At 44.4% G+C, this 18934-nt stretch overlaps 1 protein-coding gene across 2 annotated transcripts in view; it reads left to right on the forward strand.

Annotated features, from left to right (window-relative positions):
- The window catches only part of DDX31 (DEAD-box helicase 31), a 50136-nt gene that overhangs the window by 6083 nt on the left and 25119 nt on the right, over positions 1-18934 (forward strand). For both annotated transcript variants that reach the window (XM_074608320.1, XM_074608319.1), the window contains exons 8-16: positions 415-456; positions 2193-2257; positions 3075-3194; positions 3597-3703; positions 4128-4363; positions 4713-4889; positions 7464-7523; positions 13458-13508; positions 15524-15663. In XM_074608320.1, the coding sequence (XP_074464421.1) occupies positions 415-456; positions 2193-2257; positions 3075-3194; positions 3597-3703; positions 4128-4363; positions 4713-4889; positions 7464-7523; positions 13458-13508; positions 15524-15663 (998 nt within the window). The remainder of the gene's footprint in view (positions 1-414; positions 457-2192; positions 2258-3074; positions 3195-3596; positions 3704-4127; positions 4364-4712; positions 4890-7463; positions 7524-13457; positions 13509-15523; positions 15664-18934) is intronic.

The following is an 18934-nucleotide window of genomic DNA, read 5'->3' on the forward strand; positions in this document are numbered from 1 at the left end:
ACCAGAAGATAACTAACCTCTGGGCTGCATTTCCTTTTCATAGTAGTTTTCTTCCAGAAATTGTGCCATTTTCCCTTTTACCCTTCAAGTGGAGCAAAATTTTCTGTGGCTTCAGCTTGTTTTCTGCCTGGGGCGTTCACAGAAGCCAGCAGAAGTTCTGTACTGTCCTGGGAGCTGGCTTGTGGAGCTGAGCCAGTAGAGAGGTTTTTGAACAGGTCCAAAGATGATAAAAGAAGGATTACGCAAGAGAATAAAATAATACACAGCTTCTCAAAGAAAAATTAAGGACATATTTAGAATTCTGATAATATACGTAACTAGATTATATTACTTTTTGAGCCAAAGGGGCTTATAGTCTGTTTTTGTAGTCCCGGGATTTCTTCAGAGCTCACTTTCTTCTGTTGATTTCCATAGCTTGCACTCCAGAGTTTTGATACAATGCAGAAACTACTTAAGGTAAGAATTCAGTGCTCTGTCTTTTTATTCCTTGAGCCTCTTGCTGTAGGATGCTAAACAATTCATTCACGTGAATTCAACTGGATGTTTAAGGAAATCCAGCATCTGGCAAGATACATGGTACTTAAAGATAAATCTGTTTGTCTTTAAGTGCGTTTAAGTGTGATTTCCCTGTAGCATGTTTTAAGCTATTAAATGAACAACTAAGTGATTAATTATGGCACCTTAGTTGCCCGTGTTTTCATAAACAAGCATAGTTGATTTTCACAGCGTTTTGTTTTCAGAAGTGCCTACCATTGTTTCAGTCTGAGTTATGAATGGAAACTCTCACAATGACAAGTACCGTTTTACTGAAACTAATACTGGACAGATGGGTTTCAGACGGGGAGTAGAACCTGGTGAACTGCTTTGCCAATTGAATGGCTGGAGAAATTAGAAGGCTTTTAAAATCGTTAAATGATAGTGCTTTCCTTTTAATTGAGGCAGAGTATCTTACGGTGGGGCTAGAAGGTATCTAAATCATTTATCTGATCCCTAGTCCCACTCCCTCTTCTGTTTTTTCTTTGAAATAATAAAGCACTTTCCAAGTCTTTTTTTAGTGCTGGAATTACCAAGGAAGATTTTGTTGTGTCATGCTGAGGTTTGAAGTACTTCAGTCTTCTTCCATAGTAATTAGAAGTTATTATGAGTGGACTTTTGATATCCTTCAAAGGATGAAGTCTGAATTGACACCCCCCCACCCTTTAATTTTTCTTTGTTACGTGTAATGTGTAGTAACCATCAAGTCCAGTGTAAACTTGTCATTGTGACCCAAAGCAGGAGATTTAGATTGTCTGAACCTTGGAAGGGCTGAACAACTGAAGGGTGTGATACGATTGTGTCATTACTGAGAGAAAAAGGCTAGGTGAGCTGCTCTTGATGCAAGTACTCTAATGCCAGCTGCTGAGTTGATATTGTATGGATCTTGCTTAGACGCCTTCCTTATTTTAAACCTTAAAAAGGAACTCTTTTGTAGAAACTATTTTGTTGGAGCATTTCTGGCAAGCAGTGACCCGTGCAAACTTAAGCCTATTTACCAGTCACGCATTTGTGCAATCCATACAAGCTGTGCGCTGCGTCTGTCCTGCGTGTCCTCTCGAGTGAGGCAATGGCAGTACTGTGCTTTGATTACCTCCCCTGTAAATACTGGGCAATATTGGATTCAATGAAGGGTTGGACCTCATTAAAGTAAGTGGCAAAAACTCCTGCCAATATCAATGAGACTGACATTTAATGTTCACAGACACGGTGACTGCTGTGCGTGGAGGTCTGTGTACCTACATATATAAACTTTATAGGTCCTGTGCTTCTCTTAAATTTTCCTTGGCCGCAGGAAGATATTGCTTAAAGGCAAGATGAAGAAATAGCATTGTAGCTTGTCTTTGAACATTTAGGCTACATGGGGAGAAGGAAAAGAATTATTATTATTATGTGATTGGAAGTGGTGCAAAAATGATTGCATTTCTATCTTCCTAGACGATGTGGGAAGCAAGTTACGTGGTTAGAACTAAAGGTGCCATTGATATGTAGCTGTGGGTGAGAGAGTGCACGGAGACTGTATCTGTTAGATCAAATCAGATGCACGCTGCTGGCAGCTCCAGTCTTTTCTCTTTTTGTCAGGAAACATAATTTTTGGATTAGGCTTTGTCTCTTTATTAAGAAGAATCTATATTGGTCTTGGGTTTTTCCTTCTGTAGCCATTTGCCTGGATTGTGCCTGGTGTGCTAATGGGAGGAGAAAAGAGAAAATCGGAAAAAGCCAGGTAGGAAGCCAACTTCTTAAATTGTATTTTGGGTCCTTCTGCTCTCCAGCCTTTTTATCTGTTACTCTTCCTTAGAGTGCTTTTCTTAGTGGGAGGATTGTGAGTTTGGATCAAGCTGTGATCCCCCTGGATCTTACACAGACACAGTGACTGGGTCAGCAGGAAGTATTCACTTCCCCCAGTTGCATCTATTCTAAAATGTTGATGAGCCTTCTGAGAAGATGATCTCTTGTGTCAGTATTTTTTTCCCCCTCTTCTGACAAACACCTGTACTTGCTTACCACCGAGTGCTGTCTACAGTATTTGTTATGGGGGAAATTGCTTTCTGGAGAAGAGATTTCCTGGTGTTAAAAGTCTCTTTCTTTTCCCTTTTCAAGAATTGAATTGTAAGCTGGTAATCCAAAATGGAATTTTCATTTCTCAGTGTATAAGCATACACAAAAAGAAGTTTACGCTTGACAGTAAAAAAAAAAAAAAGTACTCAATTAGAAAAGGAAAACTAGCTTCGGTGGCTTCAATTTTTTTAATATTATTAATATTTCTTTCCACCAAGCCTTTATCACTGAGTATGCCTTTCAACACCTGTCAGTGATGATCAAGGATAAAATTTAGCTGTGCAAGAAATTTCTGTTGCAATCAGTGGGAAAATACTGTCCCTGCTAATTTTACTGTGGCCAAGAATTTTTCCTCTGTACATTCCAGTTCCTCGCTCTGAGTTCCTATTCCAGAGTTACTGCTGATCTGTACGTTTTAGGGGTTTGGGGTTTTTTTGTTGGTTTGGATGTTTGTGGATTATTATTTTTTTTAATCTAAACAGATTACGTAAAGGGATAAATATCCTCATTTCAACTCCTGGTCGCCTGGTTGATCACATCAAGTCCACAGAATGTATTCACTTCCGTCGCACTCAGTGGCTGATTATTGATGAAGCAGACAGGTAAACTTCTGAGTGTTTAGTTATGGAAAATAATTATGATACCCTCTGCCTCTGTATTTGATACCTCACTAAATATTTTTTTTAAAAGTGTGAGAGAGCGCGTGTGCACATGATCATAAACAATTCATGCTCAGTGGCCTCAGCCAAGCACCAGATTATTGGGATTAGGAAGAAATGTCCCCTTCGGACAGATTATTGTACAATTATTAATTGCAGAGATTCTCTCAGTGTCTTCTGACGTGTCTGACCCTGGCAAAAGTTGAAGATGGAACATGAAGCTAAATGGGCCCAAGATCTGATCAGCTCTAGCACTTCTCCTACTCCTAATTGGCTCATGTAGCCTTAAGACTTTCTCCTCATTCATTCCTACAACACCTTTCATCACCTTTGCTGTTTTTGTAGGATCTTGGACCTGGGCTTTGAGAAGGACGTAGCGGTGATACTCAACGCTTTAAACACTGAGAGAGAGAGACGTCAGAATGTCCTGCTCTCAGCCACCCTCACAGAAGGTAGGTTATAGATCTGCTCAGTATCATACAAGAAGTCAGTTGCTAAGGCAAGAATTGAGCCAGGCCGCACGACTCTTGCACTCTTGATAGAGTGAAGATCTGGGGGGGGTTTCTGCATACGTGGTTAAAACACAGGACTGCCAAATGTTCTCTATCTGGTCAAGACATTTATATAATGTAAAATAACACAGTTGGCTGAAGCAGCATCTTGTGATGCTTTTGGTGGAGTCTGCAGCAGCTAAGCCCTAAACCAAAGTTTGTGGAGGTCTTCGGTCGTGTCTGAGGCATGGCTCATCAGTTCCTTGCCCTTTACGGTTTTTCACTGGAATTGTGTTAGTTGGGGTTTTTTATTTGAATATATCACCACCCTCCCCATCAGCACCCCAGACTGGTCTTCACGTATTTTTCATTTTCTGTGATTCAGGAGTAACACGGCTGGCTGATATCAGTTTGAATGATCCTGTCAGCATTTCCATAGCAGATGAAATCCAGAAGGGGATCAAACCAGCATCACAAATGGATACAGAACCCAATAATTCATCAAACTGCATGGGCCAGGAAAACTTTGCTGTTCCGGAGAAGCTCAAGCAGTATGTCATGATGGTCCCCAGCAAATTGAGGCTTGTCACGCTAGCAGCTTTTATCCTTGAGAAATGCAAGGTGAGACTCTGTTTGCATTTATATTACGAAGTAGCCCTTTGTCCTTTCCACCTCCTTTATCTGTTACTCTGTCAAGGGTAGCATGGATTAGATCTAGGGCTTTGAAGTGCATCTAGTGTACAGGGAGCCACAAGAGAGCTGAGGTGTGTCTCGCGTGCTGGCACTGAGATACCTCTGCAGCATGTGCTTGTGCTTCTTTTGTGGGCTCAGTAGTTGGTGTCAAACTCTGTAATCCTTTCCTGGATAATCATATCTCTAGAAGTGGAAGCCATCTAGATCTTATAATAATCAGGGAATTGGGAGAGGCCTGTGGAAATGGTCATGTGCAATTCTCTTGTTTATCTTGCAGTTTGAAAAACACCACAAGATGATCATCTTTTTCTCCAGCTGTGAACAAGTGGAATTCTACTATGAGCTGCTTCTGAAGGTCCTTTCAGGAGGGCTAGAGTCAGAACAGCCTGAACGTTCATCTGTCTCCTCTGCATGCTTACACTTTCTACGACTGCACGGCAACATGGAACAGGAAGTAAGCATTCTCAAAATGTCAGGATACGCAGTTTTATTCCTTATTCCCTATGATTTATTGTGTGGTTATTTTGGGGAGGAGGGCAGAAGAGAGGACAGAGAGTCATTTCACCTCTAGGGGCCTCAGTCTTCCATCTGCTAATGAGAATAAGAATATTGTCCCACTTCTGGAAAGTACCTTGGTAGCTATATCTGAAAAACACAGCTGAAGAGGCGAGAGGTGTTATTTCAGCAGGCTGAGGCAGCCGTTCAGTATTCCCAGTGGGTGTGCTTAAACCGTTTATATATCCATGATTCTCTCTCGTGCAGTCAAGACAAGCTTTTAATGCCAAAGGAAAACCTCATCCAAGCCTCAAAACTTGCCCCCATTAGATAAGGATGGAGGAGTTGGGCTTTGATTTTGAAGAACAGTGTCTTGGCAGACTGCTCTTTTCCCTGAGATGGAATAATAGCAATATAACAGTAATTACCCCAAAATAGGTCTAGGTTTTAGCTGAATAGACCTGGATGATGAGATTGGAGCTTGCTACAGAGGGCTGAGAGGCCAAAAGAGTGTCAAATGACCTGTCACTGCAGCGTTCCTCTCAATAGCTGAGGGACCTCCCTTGAAAGTTCAACCCCTGCTCCTTCCCTTGTTCTGTGATGGAGAGAGTTACCGCTCTACTCTGAGCTGTGCAGCAGAGATAGTAAATGAATAGAGCTCTTCTGAGGAAGCAAGAGGTGAAGAGCCATTGTTTTTTCTCACTCATTCCCATCCTGTGGAGACCAGAAACATGTGCTTTGCTGTCCCTGCAGTCTGGCCTTTCCTCAACCTGCCTGCCTGAGCGAGTGAGCAGGCCTGGTCTGGCCCAACTCTACCCTGACCAGCTGTTAAGCCAACAGAACACCACTAAGTAGCTGGCACCAGGGGAAGGGTTTTGCCTTTTTAGTACCCAGTGTGTAATTAGTGCTTGATGTCTTCAAATTAAGAGCATTAATGGAGCTAAATTGTGGATCCCATATGGTACTGCTGAGCACGGCTGCTGTCATTGTCAACAAGATACAGCGTGCTCTCTTCTTTAATTTTTGTCAGCAGAGGGTTCAGTGTGTCGGCAAGGCCCAAGTTTCCCTTCTTTCCTAGAGCAGTACCCCTAGCTGGGAGTCAAGTACAGAAGGCTGCTTCTGTATCATCAACGTAGCAGGACATTGACTTCATCCCCAGCTAGAACTCTGAGGAAAAAGGCTTGAAACATGGAAACAAGGATATTTTGGAAGGAGGAAGCAAATGGAACAGGAAGGAAGCGGGTATGGTGTTTCTGAGGCCGGAGGCAGCCTGAGCTCTGACAAGGAAAAGAGTAAATGGAATCGGATCAAGGGAGTGTGAGCGTGCGGTTGTTTCTCACAGCTACGGACAGGGAGTGTAGGTGGATTAGGTGGTACTGGCAAGGGAAGCCCAGATGCTACTGAGGCCTTTGGTTACTGATGCTCAGAGATTGTAACCATAGTAGTAGTGTGGGCTGGAGAATCAGTTTATGTTGCTTTTATTGAGATAAAAAACCCGCACCCCAAAGTAGTTAGTTTAACTAACTGTAGTGTGCTTAGGAAGGTTTTGGGACCGACAATGCAGGTCGAGCTTGTGTTAGAAGTGGGGGCTGTGGGAAGCCTGCTGGTGCAGACCAGCAGCGAGGGCAAGACTGGGAAGCACCTGCCTCAATGCTTGTGGGAAGGGAGGACCTCCATCCCTGTCTCAGCAGCCTCGGTGGCCCTCACCAGGACAAGGCGTTTTCTTGTGGGAAGGCCATGGGAGGGTGCCCTGGGAGCTCTGTGGCAGCTGCCTGCAGGGCCCAGGAGTCCTGTCTCGTTGCCCCCTTGGGCAGGAGTTTCTGGCCAAGGTCTCATCTCTCCTGCCCTGTTACTTTGAAGACTTATCCCACAACAGTTCACGTGAGCAACTGTGCAGCTGAGCATCCCCGATACTTATTAATTGCACAGTCAGTCCAGTGACTGTCTGCCCGCCCCATTGGGCACGTGATGAGGCTGATTTCTTGTGATGTGACTATATCGCTGTGTCAACAAAATGGGCTTATCCTGCCCATCGTGTGACTGGACAGACAGCAGTTAAGATGTCCAGCTTTTTCTTGCATTCACAAAAGCCTCTGTTGCCCATAAAGTATGCCAGTGCTTCATGGTAGGCCCCTTCCATCTGAAATAGTTTATTCTGTTGCTGCTGCCTAATCCTTTGTGGATCCTCTCTCCGCATAAAACAGTTATTCCTTTTTGACATACACAGGCCGTGCTTCTGTGCAAACCATGGAGGTCTTGGCTCCTTTGATTTGACCAAATGCCTTCAGGCTTGCCACATTCAGATGCTGTGCCTTCCTGCCTGGGACCACACCTATATGCCATAGATTTTTTTTTTTTCCATTTGCAGAAAGAGTCTGACTGGAACTCGTGAAGTCAGTTCCTCTGCTTTTGAAGCTGTGCATGTTAGAGTGAATGAGGCGTAGTTGTTAAATTCTTACGTTAGCTGATTTGCTTTAGGTTTGATTGTAATGTGCATAAGCACTCTTTTCATTTTTCTGTTTCAATCCTCTAGGAAAGAACGGAGGTCTTCCAGGAGTTCCTAAAATCCAAGACCGGCATCTTGCTTTGCACTGTAAGTAACTTAGAGTTCCTTTGCAGCTCCATGCTAACGGGCCTGTCTGATATCTAATGGTAGAACAGGGGATTTGGCACTGAGCTCTAATTCAAGCTCACTGTCTGACCTTGAGGAAAGTCATCTTCTTTCTCTGCATCTCACATGTTAAATAAGGCCTGGTGCCTTCTTTGCAAACTGTTACATGATGTTTTGCTGCAAGGTACTGTATACAGAAAAAGTGTATGTCTTATACAAGAGGCCTCTTAGTATTTTGCGTGGTCTTAACGCCTGGAAAAATCCGTTCATTTGAATCTGGAACCTTGCCCTCTACATGCAGTCAATAGAACGCAGTCCTAATTTGTAGTGTGCCCCATAACTGCCAGGTAAATTGGATGTAATGTGATATTTCCCATCTTAATGACTACCCCAAGGTTAAAAACAAAAACCTGCAGGGATGGAAGGGAAGCCCAACCAGAGAATGGTGTCATTAGAAATGCACATGCTCTGCTGCTCTCCATGCTTTGCCCTTCAAGCTTCCTTCAAGGGTGCTGAGGGAGAAATTGTTGTCCTCTACTGAAGTTTGCTGGCACCCTTGTGTTGTGGTGGCACCTTCCACTTCTCGTTTCTGACCTGTCGGTGCCACAGCTAGCCTGCTGCAGTGGTGCAGAAGGCTGCACGATTTGCTCTCTAATAGTGGCAGCTGTTGATCTGAAAATGTGTGAATCTTGGCGATTTCTACCCACCGCAAACTTGTAAATTACAGCGATCGGGAGTAATTAGAGCTGAGAAACCCTCTCCAGCTCTGAAATGACTCCTGTTCTTGCAGCACATTATTCTTAAAGGAAACTAGTTGCAATTTTTTTCAGAGAGTGGGGGCTGAATTTTATCAAAATAGGACTGCCGTGTATATAGGAATGTTTGATTTTGCACTGCCAAATTATGTATTTTATCACCTGTAAAGCTGTACTTGTTACATGGTAGTCTTGGTCCCGCTTGTGTGTGCAACCCTTCAGTGATTGGATCAAGGTCAAAATGCATCATTGCAATGCATAAGTGTAACAACTATAACTTGATTTCCCTGTATACAGAGGTAATACTTAAGTATCTCAACTGAGGAGGATAGCAAAGCTTAATCATTCAGTGGTGTAGGTTAAGTGTTTTGAACATAAAAAGTGCTGGGCAAATTCTAAATAATAAATAGCTAAACTTTGTTATCCTTCATGCACATGCTGTCTATAACCGAGAAATTTCAGGGACGTGTCCTGTTACTCAAATTTCAGTTTAATGAGTTTGGAAAGACAGTAAATGCTCGATTTCGGACAAAGAGAAAACGGAATCACTGGGATATCGGTTCCTGGGTGAGACCGTTTGAAGGGGAAATGCAGCCTGTGGCAGGAAAAATCTGCCAGGAAATGTAGAGTTGTTGACAAGGTAGGAAGGAAAATAAGTTGGATGAAGAAATCCCAGTGGATGGGATCCCCCTCTTGAGACACTGGAGATGTGGTTTGATTTCCTGCCATGCTACAGGCTCCGTACAAGTGGATGCGGAATTGTGACGACAAGGCAAGTAGCCGCATGTCAGCTGAGCAGCGATAGTTGTGTGTTTGCTCCTGACCTGTCATAAAGAGGAGGTAACATGAATTAACCTAGGTTGCCATGAAGGTACTGTAAGGTAATGCATTTATCGTAACCCTCCTTCATTTTGATCTAAGCTACTTTGCATTTACTGCAAGGCAGGGATGCAAATCCTGGCAGTTATGGTTACTATGGCTCAGCTGGCACATGGTTAGCACGTTAAGCACAGTAAGTTGCGTGTCTGAGTCCAAAATCTCTCCGTGCTTCATCTCTCCATCTGTAAAATGGGGATAGTAGCACTGCTCTATCTTACAGAGATGTTGGGAGGACAAATGCATTGAAACCAGGAGGTGGCCTGTTACCACAGTAATGGGGACCATATGGACACCTTAATATAGAGATACACTTTGCGCTAGTCCCACATTACAGGTGCCTCCCCAACGCAGATGTCCAAAGGGCAGCCAGGCACTGTGACCACCTTCTGCCTCTGAGGGCATTGCTTTTTCTGACACTTTTCTTCATATCAGCAAAAATGTTTTGCAGAAAGGTGGTTCTGTTCTTTTCACTGCAAAATCGCCTTTTGTGCCCACAAAATTTTGAAACCTGGCTCACAAAAGAGCAACACCAATAACGTTACCGTCCTTCCCTTGTCCCTTATGCCATGTTCTCCACCCATCTTTCCGCTCTAGTAAGCAATGGGACCTGCTGTTCCTTTTATTAATTTGCTCTGTGTCATATGTATATTAATATATTCCATAAAATATTTTTGCCAGACAATATAAGCTGGCAGACAAGAAAATAAAGAAGGGCCGTGTATCTCAGAGGGTCTCATCCAGATCTATTTCTCTCTCCTTCACTGAAGTTCTTTGCGGCTTCCTTTGGGATGTGCCTTTTAAACAAGTTCATCTCTTCCAGGGAGAGAGGAAAGATCATTTGGAGATTGTTTGCTGTTTACTCAGTCACGCTAACTCATCTTGCCAGTTTTCTGGCGGCCCCAGCCAAGAGCTTTCGCCTCTGACAGCTTCTGTGCTCTCTCCTTCCTCCTCTGATTACGCAGCCCAATCTGTCACCCTGCCGACGGGGGTCTCTACCCTGCTGATGGCTTTCCACACTCGGCAGTAATGACTTTTGGCAGGCCGGGAAGGCGCGAGAGCTTCTTCCCCAGCTTGGAGAGCCGTTAGGCCCTCTCTGCCTGTTAGCTAAAGCACTTTGTGAGGTTCTTTGGTAAATAAATGAGTCATTTTAATCCAACTGACAGCCTGGCACCTGAGCAAGCTGCCTTCCATCTGTACTTCTAGGCCTCATGTAGGCAGCCAATTGTCAAGCTCAGGGCCTTCAAGACCTCACCATTGAGTGTCTTTCAAAAGCAACTTTAGCAATTTCCTTTGCCCTAATTAAATTGTGTGAGAGGGACTGAGCAAACCAAGGCCCTTGCAAAAACTTTTGTGGCAGCGTTGGTTCTGATCTTCTGCAGTGATATACCTCGCTTTTGGTGTGGCCTTTCTGCCCTCCTTTCCCCTGCACCCACCCCTCCGTACCCCACCACGAGGAGCACAGGCTGGTAACATGAATTGTTAGGAGCAGAAATTTCATCATTTCTGGGGGCCCTCGGGTGGATTGTACCTCGATACTGTGCCATTCTGTGGCTTGCCGTTGGAGTCAGGGCAGGAACACGATTAAGGCTTCACATCATCGTGTTTGCTTGGCATTTGGGTTTTCTTTAAAATTACGCTGGTGTAGATTATTTCTCCTTGCTCCTGTGAGGTGGTCACTTAATTCTCCTTCCATTGCCCATTGCAGGGAATCAGCAGTGACCTGCTGCGGTGTCATATTCTTGATTTCCTTGTTACTAAGGAATGGTGGTGTGAGGTCATGCATGGAAAGGGGAATGCCGTCTGGGGCAGTGGAAAAGAAGGGAGGGTGGTCCATTGTACATTGGAAATCTGTTGAGCCTCTTCAAAGTGCACCAGCAGCAGATTACTGCTGCTGGAATAAATGTAGTGCAAGTATAAAAGCATAATTGTCGCTGGAGTTGTATTCCCTTTCCTGGCAAAGTGACCCACAAGTATTTGCTAAAGATCTGAGAAGCAAGAAGCTCATGGGCTCTGCCAGCAGAGGAAGGCAAATCAACTCAAACTTTTTATCCTAGTTCTACCTTGCTGATCTCCATGATGGTCTTTGAGGAAAAGGAGCTACAGGAGACGCAGGTGGACTGATAGTGAGGAATCTTTGAGAGTTTGCAAAACACTCCAATTACCAGTAAATCCCAAGACACTTCTGAAAGAAAGCCAAGCTAAACCCCAGGAGAATAGCTGCTGATATGTGTCAGTAGCAGCTGAGTGGAGTTGGTGGCATTGTGAAAACAATAGTGAATACAAGGCTGATGATGGGAGAGCACCACCGCCTAAAATGTTGTTGTCCCTGGCTATTTATTAGGCTTTCTGTTAACCTTTTCAGCTTTCCCCGCTTGCTTTGGCAAACGCACATGAGAACAATACTGTCTGCGGCAGTAGTTTCCCAGCCAGAGGGGTAGAGAAAAGGTGTCTTAAAAGAGGAGGGAAAAACTCCTGATGGGTGAGAGGGGTGGCTCCTGCCCCTGCCGTCTGCCTCTCCCCACGTTGGAGGTGCTTACTCCTGACACAGGGACGGCTTGGCTATCTGTTTGTTTTTGAGGAACTGACCCTGTCCCAAGGTCAGAGCCCTCTCGTCAAACACAGCCTTTCCCAGAATACTGGAGGTGAGGAGCACAGTATAGGAAAAGACCAAAGACTTGTCAGCATGGAAGTATCTAACAGACCCAGCCAGATCAGGATCAGACGTCAGCACTCCTGTCTGATCATGCTGTAGAGTTTATAATCTTGTTATCCTGGTAACTGCTGTACACGTTCCCTGACTTCTCTTGATTTATTTTCTCCAACCTCCCTTAAATGGCTTTTTGTACATCTGTTCACTCTGACTCCGGGAACAAGTCGTTTCTTAATGAGCGTGTTGGAGCAAAAGTGCATATGACTTCAGAGTGGGCGCTGTGGAAAGTGTCTCCTCTTTTACTGCAGTTGGAGCCACAAAGCAACCTGGCTAGTGCTTATGGGGAGGCCTTTGCTGCCAAAACATCAGCTTCCTAGTCTTTTAACGTGTGTGGGAGTTGCATGAAAACACTTCAGTGGGTGGCTGACACATTTTTAGTACATTAAGCTCCTGCTTACGTTCTTAATATATTCTATTTTGCAACTAGCTAAAAGATACATGTGTTCCAAAACATTTCCTAACAGAGTTAAATCTGCACACCTGCTCTGTTATTGCGCGTGGTGAATGTAAAATCCAAGGAGTATGTGAGGACATTGCTAATGAACAGAAAATCAAGAAGGGAGATTGAAACGTATTTGTGCTCTCCCTCTCCATTTTGAACAGTATTTAAACTCTCTTTTCACTTTGAAAGGGTATGTTTTTTAAGCTATTCTGGCTGTAGATAACTGAGGGGTCTCGTTCAAGTCCTTCTCCAAGTTGATGGGTTTTCTCACCAGCTGGCACATCAAATGACACTCCTGACAGCAGCTTCAGACCCTTTTCTTTGGGGCTGAGTTTTATTTCTCCAAATCAAAGCCAGAGTGGTGAAAATCTAAGGGAGAGCTCTCCTGTAGTCCCCTCTCCTCGAGCTGTACTCCAGCTTCCTGCAGATTCTGATAAATTGTTTGTTGGCCTTTTATCATAGGGCCAGGCGACCTGCAAGTCATCTGCTCCTCAGCTTCAGACCATCACCTAGGAAACAACTAATTACTTGTAGGTAGAGATCAGTGCATCTTTGGACATTCTGCTCAAGGCCTAGAATCCTTGACCGTTTGCTTTATGGCTGTTTTCCTCTCCCTCATTAGCAGCCTGGTTTTAGTTCTTACCCTTGCTGTGGAGAAAGGTGTGCTCAGAAGTGGTGTTGCCCTCCAGAGGTTTCGTTGTGCCTCTCTCACTGTTTGGGCAGTAGGTGCCTGTGAGCAGATCTGTTGTCATCAATGAAACAAGCTGAAGAACCAAAGGTATCACTGTCATTAGGGCGGTTGATTCTCTCGGATAGAATGTAAAGGGACTGTAGCAGACTTCTATAATTCAACACCACTCTCCTGAAATAGGTGTTTTTATATCCTCCAGGCTTTGGGCCATAGTAGTAGATAATTTTTTATTGTATTAGTCTGTTAACAATATTCCTTGTGTTTTAAACCCTCAACATTATCTCTGACCTTCAGTCCATGTCTCCCCAGACTAGGAACAAAAAATTCCTGCCTGCATAGGCAGTTGTTTCCTGGTATAATTGCCATCCCAGAAGAGGGCTTACTTTGCTGATATCTTCCGAGCGTTTTTACTAAAGTAATTTCTTTACTAATGTTAAAGGATGTTGCAGCACGTGGCCTAGACCTGCCTCAAGTTACATGGATCGTGCAGGTAGGTTTGCTGTGTGTGTGTCTGTGTGTTAAGTGCAGTCTTGCTCAGCTGAAATCCCTTTCCAGTCCAGACCCTCTTTCTGCAGTTTGCTTTGTGCTGATGCCTACAGGTGTGGGAGACCCGCGTGTTCCTGGCTGCAGGACTGGGGCTCAGGGTTTTGCTAGGATACAGCATTGCTGTCATACGTTTGGTTTTGACAGTCTGTTTTCCTCTTCAATAACTCCAGTGTTATCAGCTGTGTAATGGCTGGGAGGAAACACCCTCCGTTTCCCCCCACAGGAAGCCAAATCTTGTGAAGTACTGGCCATCTCTCTTGCAGTTCTGTGTTTCTAATTTTCTGAGCTTGCTGGGGAGGCAGTTCCATGAGGAATTTAAGTGCGATGCTAATGTTAAACACTGAGTAGCCCAATAGCGTCTGTGCAATGACCTGCCTGTTTCAAGTGAGGCTTTGCTGGGCTGGGCAGCTGTAAGCGTTCGGCTTTCAGTAGAACTGCATAGTTCACATTTCCCCTGGAAAAAAAAACCAAACCCCATGCAACGCTGCTGCATTGCTGTTGACAGAAATATTGTCTTTGGAAAAAAAAACAAACAGAAACTAAGGGAGATGGATTGAACATTAAAAATAGCAGCCTGTCATTTCAAAGAGGAAGCTGGGGGCATGAGGCAGGTTTCATTCTTATAAAAGATTTATAATTAAAAAAACATTAGTTGAATGGAGGAAAAACTGATCCAGAGATTCTTGTGTATCGAGTGACACCTGGGTAAAACGAACAGGTCACAGAGCCTTAACCAAGCCTCTTCATTTCTACCTCATTGCTTCAGGTAACAAATTTGATTTTAATTTTGTGTTTTTTAAAAAAGATTGTGTAGGCAGCTAGCTAGTTGGAGAAGGCTGGGGAAGTGAAGTCTTTAATTCCCAGATCTGTATATTAATATAATTTAACCAAAGATATAGTTGCCAGTGTTAGAATGCAGTGCAAATTACCTAAAGCCCTGGGAGACTTCTGCGTGTCCAGAAGGCGAAATCTCAGCTGTCCTGAGAGCTGTGTCCAAGAGCAAGGACCTGCAGGGAGCAATTAGATTGCTCACAGCATCTCACTCACACCTCTAGCCAGTAGAAACTTTGCCAGAGGGCACAGGTATAAACACTAGAGTGGGCTTTGGTTGTTGGGTTTTTTCCAGTTAAACTGCTGAGGGCTCATTTCTGAGCAGTATCTCTGTGCATGTTCATTTTTCCAGGAAAACGCTGGGGGGGGGAGAATAGGGGGAGGTTAAAGGGGGGGAAATATGTCACCCTTTACCAGATCTTGCAAATGGCTGGGCAGTTTTCATTCCCAGTGAAGTAAATGAGAAGCACCGCTATATTAGGGGGGGCTTTAAGCAACATTTTCATAGTGCCTGATAGTTGTACATGGGAAGACAATTGCTACCTCTGTCATATGCTGCCGAAAGCACTTACTCCCTCCTCTCTCTTAGATTTCTTCTATCCAGTAACCACTATTACTTCCTTTAATCAAAACAAAGCAATTTAGCCCACATCCAAATTTGAATCTCTTGTCTTTTATTTTACGGCTTTTCTCCCAAACGCAGAGCAGGCAGCTTCCTGCTCTGTATGGGCAGTCCCGGGGGTTGTTTGATTTGAGGTCTTTGTGAGATGATTTTTATTTTTATTATTTTAAGGGAAGCAAACAGCTTCCTGACATGCCTGTATAGAAATAAAATGTAAAAGGCGAAGAGAGACACTGAGATGGGGAAACTGTCCTATTATCTGAAAGTTGGCCAATGTGTCACATTCACATGTCAAAAAAGCTGCTGTGGCTGAGGAGGCTGAGTGATGGTTACAGGGATGAGCCCGATGGGCTCTTTATAAACAGGCCAGTTCCGAGGGAGGTACAGCATGTGGGTTTCGCTAAGATCCCTTTTGTTTCAGATGAGCGGGCTGAGTGTCTCGTTTATAATTAACATGCTGTGTTCTGTTAATTCCTCCTTTCCCTTCTCGTGTTCCCTTTTTGAAGTATAACGCTCCAGCTTCACCTGCGGAATACATCCACCGGATCGGGAGGACGGCTCGCATTGGCTGTCACGGGAACAGCCTGCTTGTCCTGGCGCCTTCGGAGGCAGAATATGTCAGCTTGCTGGCTTCTCACAAGATTAAGTGAGTCAGAAACGCGAACAAAAGTTTCAGCTCATCCTTGCTAATTAACCTTCTATGGCACTTTCAGCGGGACTGTGTCTCGTGCAGGTTTTAATAAGAATTTATTAATTCTTGTGATCCAGGACCGGCCCCAGACTAGCAAAAGGAGAGAAGGAAAGTGTGTGAAAATCATCAACGTGACAGATTGTGCTTGAGTGAGTGTGTGTGGTGAGGGGCAGAGAGGAGACAATAGTCGGAGATCCTTTGCACTCCGTTGTTATCTCTCCGGCCCTGGGTTCAAATTGTGGCTATGTGGAGATCACAAGTCAAACAAGCCTGTCAGATGCTAACTGGCCATCTGCCTGCATAGCACCATATTGTCAGAGATTGTGCTTTCTCTTCAGGAGAGATCCGGCAGAGAAATAGCTAGGGAGCCGTGGGTCGTATCTGGCAGGTAATTGGCCGCGATGTGTTGTGTAAGTGGCTTGTGACAGGAATAGTAGAGGCTTTTGCAGGTGGTGGGTGCCCGGTATGGTCCTGGAAGGCAATAAGGGGGGGGTGGACTCTGCAGACCAAAAGTGGGGTGTGCTTCCAAGCTAGCTGAGAAGGCTTCTCTTACACCGCCTCTAGCTTGGACTTGGGAGTAGACGGTGAGGAGAGCGAGCCAGGCTGGGTAAGGAGCAGCCCAACGTGCAGTCGGCTACCTGATGGCTGACACATGATGAGAATTTACTCCGGTTCTGCTTGCACAACAGTCCTTTTGTGGATAAAAACACAACTCGCTGCTCAGCATTGCTAGTCAGGAGCGCTCTCGGGTCTCCAGCCTCCTCAGCAGTCAGCTGGATCTCTGTGCCTCCCCTTGCTCCCTGCACTGCTGCCTCCCGGTGCTTCAGAACAGCAGCCGAGTAGAGTCCCTTTCGTGTTGTACTAGTGTTGATGGAGCCCTGTAAACTCAGGCACAAATTAGTTCTCTTTTATTTCTTGTGTTTATGTCGGGTGGAGCTACTTGGAGTCGAATTTGGTTTTTGCATCCTTGAAACAAACAAATGTTGGCAGTAAATACAGGCTTATTCTAGGCTGTGAGCCATTTAGTGGTCTAACAAAGAGCCATCCATCATCCCAGGTAACTATCTATTAAGCAGACACCAGCAAGACATGGAGGGCTAAGCTGACAGGGGTTTTTTTCATGTAACAAACAGCACTGACATTTAAAGGTGAAATCCCACATAATTGTGAATTTTTAACTCCAAGTGGAAAGTTCTATTTTTCTATTTTATAATATTTTTGGAAGTGTTGGAGGAAGGAGAGGGAAATTTCCCCCTTTTTTTTTTTATTTTAAATGTTAATGTTCTTATCCGATTCTGTTGTTTTTTAGCAAGTTTAAGGAGCAGTATCACTCACGCTGCTAATTAGATCTGCTAAGGAGACCTGTTGTTGGGCTGGCCACTGTTCTTCAGGAGCCTGTAGAAGACTCTGCTGAATGAGCAGAGGGAGGTTTATGTGAATTATTATTTTTTTTTTCTCCACTTCTCAAATGAGTAGAGCCAAACAACTCTGGGGATTGTCTTTTCTTGTTTGTTTGTTTTATGTTCTTCATGAAACGGGCTGCCCTGCAGATAAGGGACTTGCCAAAAAAGGAGTGTAATCTGCCGTCCTTGATCCCTGTCTTCAGATGGAAGAAAATGAGTGTCTAATTGGCATGGGTGGGCGATTCGGCCCGTTTGCAGTCATGTGTCCTCCGCTCTTCCTACATAGGAGCGCATGGTGTGAGAAGGGGCAACGGGATAGAAGAGAGAGCTGATGAATTACAGAGAAGATGCAGGAAGGCAGCTTGAAGCTAAAGGCAGCAAGTGCCATCAGCACAAATTGCCGTTACCCTTCATAAACAGAGCATTATGGTGATAATCCTGACAATTTAATTCAGTGTGAGGGCGAAAGACAGCATGTGTTGGACTGTCACCGATCCTCTTAAGCACGGATAATTTTTGTTTCTTTATCCTACGTCTTTGTAGCTTTTGCCTTGGACCGCACAAGTTACTGGAGTTTGCATTTTTTTATTCTTTGCTTAATTTTTAAATCTCTTGCTTTTTGTTGGGGATGAGTGTGTGTTGTGAATTTTTTTTTAATTTTTTTTTCTTTTTAAAATGAAATTCCCGCTGGGTTTATTGAAATGTAAATACTTCATAAAATATGTATTTCTAAGAAGACAAAGCATGAGACGGGTCCCCGCAGTCTTCAGCTGGTGTAAATGCGCGGTGCCATGTTGATTGTACAGTAGATGAGGATCCGACCCAGAGTTTTTCTTAAGCCCCTCCACCCACCCCAGCATGCGTGGGAGTAAGTCCAGAAATGTTGAGCGTCGGAAGTAATGAGAGCAGACGTGGCTTTGTTCCTGGATGAAAATTCACTTCGGAATTAGGGATGACTGCCTTTGAAATTGGAAATCGCTCGCAATTAATTTTCACCGGTACCTGAAGCCTCTCCTTGGCTTCCAGTGTGGAAAGGCAGCGTTAGCCTTTGCCAAAACGATCTCACTTTGGCTCTGCTGAGATCAGTAATTCCCGTTGGGGCTCAAGGAAGCTGCACACCTCTCTGCAACTTACTTTTCGGTCTTTATTTGGCTTGAAGTTGTGGTTTTTCTACCGAACTGTAAATGTGTGTGTGTGTGCACACGCACGCTCATGTTTTCTGTACACTTCCTCTTTCTTTTTTGTTTTTTTCTTTTTAATGTTAGATTCGAAAATGTTCTGTCTCAGCTCTAAGCGTAACTAACAGATTTTCCTTCAAAGAGAGGAGGCAAGAAGCAGAAGAAAGTCAGTGAGGTTCACTTTTTTTTTTTCCTCCTTATGTCTCTTTTAGTGCCTTCAACTGCAATCTAGCAGCACCTGCCTCGACAGCTATCAGATAATTTCTTTATCTCCTAACGGCGGCCTAACTAATTTATAAAGGAAAACGCATCAGCGTGAAGGCACGAGTCATTTCTCTCCCTTCTCCCCGCTTGTGCTTGCCCCCCCTCCCCTGCTCCCCTCACACGATGCTCCCCGCTGGGAACCAGGTTCATGTATCTGTTAGGCTGCGGGCTGGCGGCGCGCCAGGCGGGAGGAGGATGGGAGAGGGGGTGACATCTCAGACAAATCAATGTCAAAGGTTTGACGTTTTCATTCATAGCGGTGTCAAAGCAACCTTTGGCGGGGGGGGAGATGGGGTGGTATACTTTTCTCTCGTTTAAGTGGTTGCCATTTATGTTTTAATTTACTGTTAGACTTTTCAAAAACAAACAGAGGAACCCTCA

This window comes from Larus michahellis, chromosome 15, assembly GCF_964199755.1.
Source record: "Larus michahellis chromosome 15, bLarMic1.1, whole genome shotgun sequence".
NCBI classification, from domain to species: Eukaryota; Metazoa; Chordata; class Aves; order Charadriiformes; family Laridae; genus Larus; species Larus michahellis.